Below are 4,890 nucleotides of genomic sequence, written 5' to 3'. Positions count from 1 at the left end.
GATGGGTCAAAATTGAAAATCTAAGAGAAGGAGGAAACAATGCATAGAATAAATTGTTTTAGAAGGTGAGAGAGGATGGCATCCCAACCACACATGGAGATGCCCTGATGAGCAAAGGAGCACGAGGACAGGAGAGGCTGCAGGCAGAGGCAGATGGGTCTGTTGCTGGTAGAGGGAAAGCAGCAAGTTTCTTTAGGTAGCTTCTGCTTTTTAATCAGGAAAGTGGAGAGTATATCTGTCAAGAATACAGGAGCTAGAAGAGAATTAATTGTTTATTTTATTTATTCTTTATCACTGATTATCCCGACTATGTGCAGATTCCAACAATTAACTGTGCTATTTAACAACATTTCCTGGTGATGCTTTAGTGAAATTTTTGTATTCTTTTCTCTCTCTCTCTTTTTGTTTTTTCAAATGGATAAATCTTAAAATAGGGAGACTAGAAACTATGTTTGAAATAGCTCATTCTGCCTTACGAATAGATTTACTAACAGAGTCTAACTTCCAAGTCAAAAATTCAGACAGGGATCTTCAAAATAAATGGTGGGTTAGTTTAGAAAAGAGAATGTCAATTAGCATAGACTTGGCCTGATAAATGCAGTGAGAAGAATCAGATCATTAAAAGAACATTCTGTAACACAGAAGATATAGAAAAGTAAAATTATGCCTTCTGTTTTTTTTTTTTTTTTTTAAATCAGCAAATGTGAACAGACATGAGTTACATTATGGAGACCGATTTGATCAGAAGCAGAGGGAAGCAATGTTAACTATGGAAAATCTCTGAACTAGCACAGAGGAACCTTTTAAATTAATCTATGACAGTCAACAGAAAAAGAAAAAAGTCTAGTAAAAAAAAAATGACGGTAAAGAATAAGAAGCAGGAAAAGGAAATCGCCCATCAGTTAAGGTATAATTTTGTTCTCTGTTATGAGGGCTAGCTGCCAAGAGATGAAATTTCTAGCTATGAAAAAGAGAAACTAGATAATAAACAGGTAGAGAACAAAACATATGTATGCAAACGTATACATATACAAATAATTATATATATGAAAAGAAAAAATATAAAACTATATATAGTATGGAGTGGACAGAGGAACAAATCTAACACATATGTGTTATACAACACCAGTGTTTTTAAGGGATACTAAACATCATCACAAATAAGGAAACAATACACATTGTGCATAATAGAATCAGATTTTCAAAAGCCTTATTTAATAAGGAGTTGGTTTCATTTTTCAAAACATGGAAACTCACAAAAAATATACCATTCATTAGATGTCATTAATTTCACACGAAGTTTCCTGAAAGTAACTAAAGGAAAACCAAGCTGTGGCTTGTATTGAACATGCTTAGGTTAAAATAATGAGAAAAAACAGCCACTAAAGAAAAAGAAAAGATACACTCAAGTATTTGTCATGTTAGCTGTGTGTTGTTACAGGTGTAATCTACACATCAGTTGTGTTCTCCTGCACTCTTGAAACCTCAGCAGGTCTAAACTTGAACTCTCAGTTTGCACAGTATGGAAACCCAAAGCCTTCTCATCCTTGAAGAACAACCTTCATGAGGTCCAATCTGTTTCTGGGTTCATACCTCTGGGCCTGATGTCTCTATTTAACATTCAGTTAATTAAGACGTAAAAATCATATCTGCCTTCAAATCCACTTGCACACATATTTGTGAGTGTGATATACTTTGGCATTTGGTACTGGATGGGCCATCTCACTGTAGCCACTGAGTGTTCAACAACCCTCCTTGGAAACCTTTCAGTCACCCCATATTTTCCACTGGCTGCTCTGCCTCCTGTCATCCAGCATGTCAGAATTTCCTTTTTATAACCCCTTCTCTCCTCTTTCTCCTCTTGGCTTCCCTCTCTACTCTACCCCTCCTTCTCAGAAACAAAATAAATTCCTTTATAATTCTGATAGGAGCAATTTGACCATTCTCTTTTGTGGCTTTGGCTTTGTCAAACACCACATCCCACAGGGTCCCACCTTCTACCTAGTGGCTAATCAAGACATTTCCTCAAACAAAAATAGTTTCCTCCCCAAAAGCCATTCTGGTGCCAATTGTCAAAAAAAAAAAATACATTCAATACCTAAATTACACAAATGCTTTAAAGAGTAGATTTAGCACAAAAGAAAACAACATATTGATTGAAAAATCCATTTCGTGTTATAGTAATGTACAATGTTACCTGCAATTATTGAGACTAAAATCTTTCCTAGAATAGGTAGTCCTTTTAAGAATTTTTCTGTTTTAGGAAATTCTCAGTGAGATTGGCAGTCATGTACAAGAAAGCTTTCAAAAAATTAAATGACCTTTCGGCCGGAACCGCCATCTTCCAGTAATTCGCCAAAATGACGAACACAAAGGGAAAGAGGAGAGGCACCCGATATATGTTCTCTAGGCCTTTTAGAAAACATGGAGTTGTTCCTTTGGCCACGTATATGCGAATCTATAAGAAAGGTGATATTGTAGACATCAAGGGAATGGGTACTGTTCAAAAAGGAATGCCCCACAAGTGTTACCATGGCAAAACTGGGAGAGTCTACAACGTTACCCAGCATGCTGTTGGCATTGTTGTAAACAAACAAGTTAAGGGCAAGATTCTTGCCAAGAGAATTAATGTGCGTATTGAGCACATTAAACACTCTAAGAGCCGAGATAGCTTCCTGAAACGCGTGAAAGAAAATGATCAGAAAAAGAAAGAAGCCAAAGAGAAAGGTACCTGGGTTCAACTGAAGCGCCAGCCTGCTCCACCCAGAGAAGCACACTTTGTGAGGACCAATGGGAAGGAGCCTGAGCTACTGGAACCTATTCCCTATGAATTCATGGCATAATAGGTGTTAAAAAAAAAAATAAAAGACCTCTGGGCTGAAAAAAAAAAAAAAAATTAAATGAAACTTGAGGGAAGACTGCACGTTGTGAGTGGGGCTAACTTCCATTGAGCATACACTTCTGTCAGCTAGGAGTCCTCCTCCATCTGCCTCAGTAGAGCTTCAGAAACAAACAGCAACTTCCCCCACACCTGTGAGCTAAGGCAGGATCATAGCAAATTGCCTACCTTCCTGTTGTGGTGAGTTCTTCATGCCTTTTAATCCTGTTTGTCTCAGGTTTCCCAGCAGTCAAGGCACCTGACTCACTCCACATCCTGGCTCTGCTTGCTACATAATCAGGGCTTTCTCTTCGTCCCCTGGGTATTCTCGTCAGCTCTCCCCCGTAAGAGATGTGTTCTTCCCTAGATCCCAAGGCTTTCTAATGCTGTTTATAGTTTCCATGAATGCCATTCTGAGTCTAGTTTTGTATATGACCGGATTTTTCTCTCTAGAATCATCTGGGATGATGATGATGATGATGATGATGATGATGATGATGATGATGATGATGAAGAAGAAGAAGAAGATGATGATGATGATGATGATTTTTGGGGAGGTGGAGGGACCTTATTTGCCTTTCTTTTCATTTGTCTGGCTGAACATCCAATGGGTCATTTTAATCTACAAACTCATGTCCTTCAATCCTAGGAATTTTTAAATGTTATTTCCTTCACATATTCTTCTCTCTGTTTTCTTTCTGGGACTATTATTATTTAGAAGATGGATATCCTACCCTGATCTTCGAAAATTGTTTTACCTTTCTTCTCGTATTTTCCATTTCTTTTCCATCCATTTTCAGGATTTTCTTGACTTTACCTTTCAGTGCTCCTGTTGATTCTTTTAGTTCTCCTCCAGTTTGACTGTCCAAGAACCCACTCTTGTGCTTTGATACTTCACTTTTTTATCACATTCTATTCTTGTTTTGTGGATGTGATACCTCCTAACTCTTTGAGAATATTATTAAAAGATTTTTGGAGTTTCTTTATTGCTCTTGTAGTTTCTATTTTCTCTGAGTTTTTTATGTGTTTTTCTTTCTGTATTTTATGTGAACTCTATTTGCATGAAGAGGATTTGTCAATGGCAAATATCACTTGATGGTAAGCTAGCTTTTTCATTAGGGATAAGCAAATATCCCAATCTTTTTGTCTTTTCCACAGATCAGTCCGTTTTTCCTGAAAGGCATCTTCTGTTCTTCAACCTGGGTAGTATAAATGAGGCTGCAAGTATTCTCATTATTGTTTGGTAGAGAAATTTAACCTTTCGAGAGAGTAAAATTCCAGCCTTCTGTGGCGTGAAGATGGGCTACCCACTGGCTGAAGATTGGAGGACAAGATGCAAAGACCTGTTCATAGACACATTTTCACGGGTCTGGTACCCTGATACCACCAGTTTTCAAGTCCTTCCAGGATTCTGAGACATAAATCATCTTTCTTTTTCTCTACCTGCCCTTAACACTACAGTCTTCCCTTTTACCTTTTTCTAGACTGCTAATCAGTTACCCCTGGTCCCTTCATTTTCCATCTTTCAAAAGCTTGTTGAAATCTCTCATCTACTGTTCTCTTCCACTCAGTTCTTGTGAGCTCCTGCATTCATCCCTTAAAAAAATAAAACCCTCCATTACTATTTTTTTTTGAGATGGATTCTCACTCTGTCGCCCGGGCTGGAGTGCAGTGGTACAATCTTGGCTCACTGCAAGCTCCACCTCCCAGGTTCATGCCATTCTCCTGCCTTAGCCTCCCGAGTAGCTGGGACTACCGGCGCCCACCACCACACCCAGCTAATTTTTTGTATTTTTAGTAGAGACAAGGTTTCACCGTGTTAGCCATTATGGTCTCGATCTCCTGACCTCGTGATCTGCCTGCCTCAGCCTCCCAAAGTGCTGGGATTACAGGCGTGAGCCACCATGCCCAGCCAGTTACTGTCTTTTCAATGGTATTATGAAAGGAATCTGAAGTGACCACTTGTACTCAATATACCTTGTTAATCAGAAGTACAATTCTCTCTTTAATTT

The 4,890-nt window shown here is 38.5% G+C and overlaps 1 protein-coding gene across 1 annotated transcript; it reads left to right on the top strand.

Moving 5' to 3' along the window:
- Positions 1-2,324: 2,324 nt before the first annotated feature.
- LOC105510917 (60S ribosomal protein L21) lies at positions 2,325-2,879 on the top strand. The gene has a single exon (XM_011940915.1). The coding sequence runs from the start codon at positions 2,361-2,363 to the stop codon at positions 2,841-2,843; it is 483 nt and encodes a 160-aa protein (XP_011796305.1). The 5' UTR covers positions 2,325-2,360; the 3' UTR covers positions 2,844-2,879.
- Positions 2,880-4,890: the final 2,011 nt, after the last annotated feature.

This window comes from Colobus angolensis, unplaced genomic scaffold (assembly GCF_000951035.1).
Source record: "Colobus angolensis palliatus isolate OR3802 unplaced genomic scaffold, Cang.pa_1.0 Scaffold194, whole genome shotgun sequence".
In the NCBI taxonomy this organism is placed as follows: Eukaryota; Metazoa; Chordata; class Mammalia; order Primates; family Cercopithecidae; genus Colobus; species Colobus angolensis.
This window is presented reverse-complemented; position numbering and strand designations above follow the sequence as displayed.

Excerpts from the sequence above, each read along its gene's own strand:
- LOC105510917 (XM_011940915.1), top strand. The coding sequence starts at position 2,361 with ATGACGAACACAAAGGGAAAGAGGAGAGGCACCCGATATATGTTCTCT.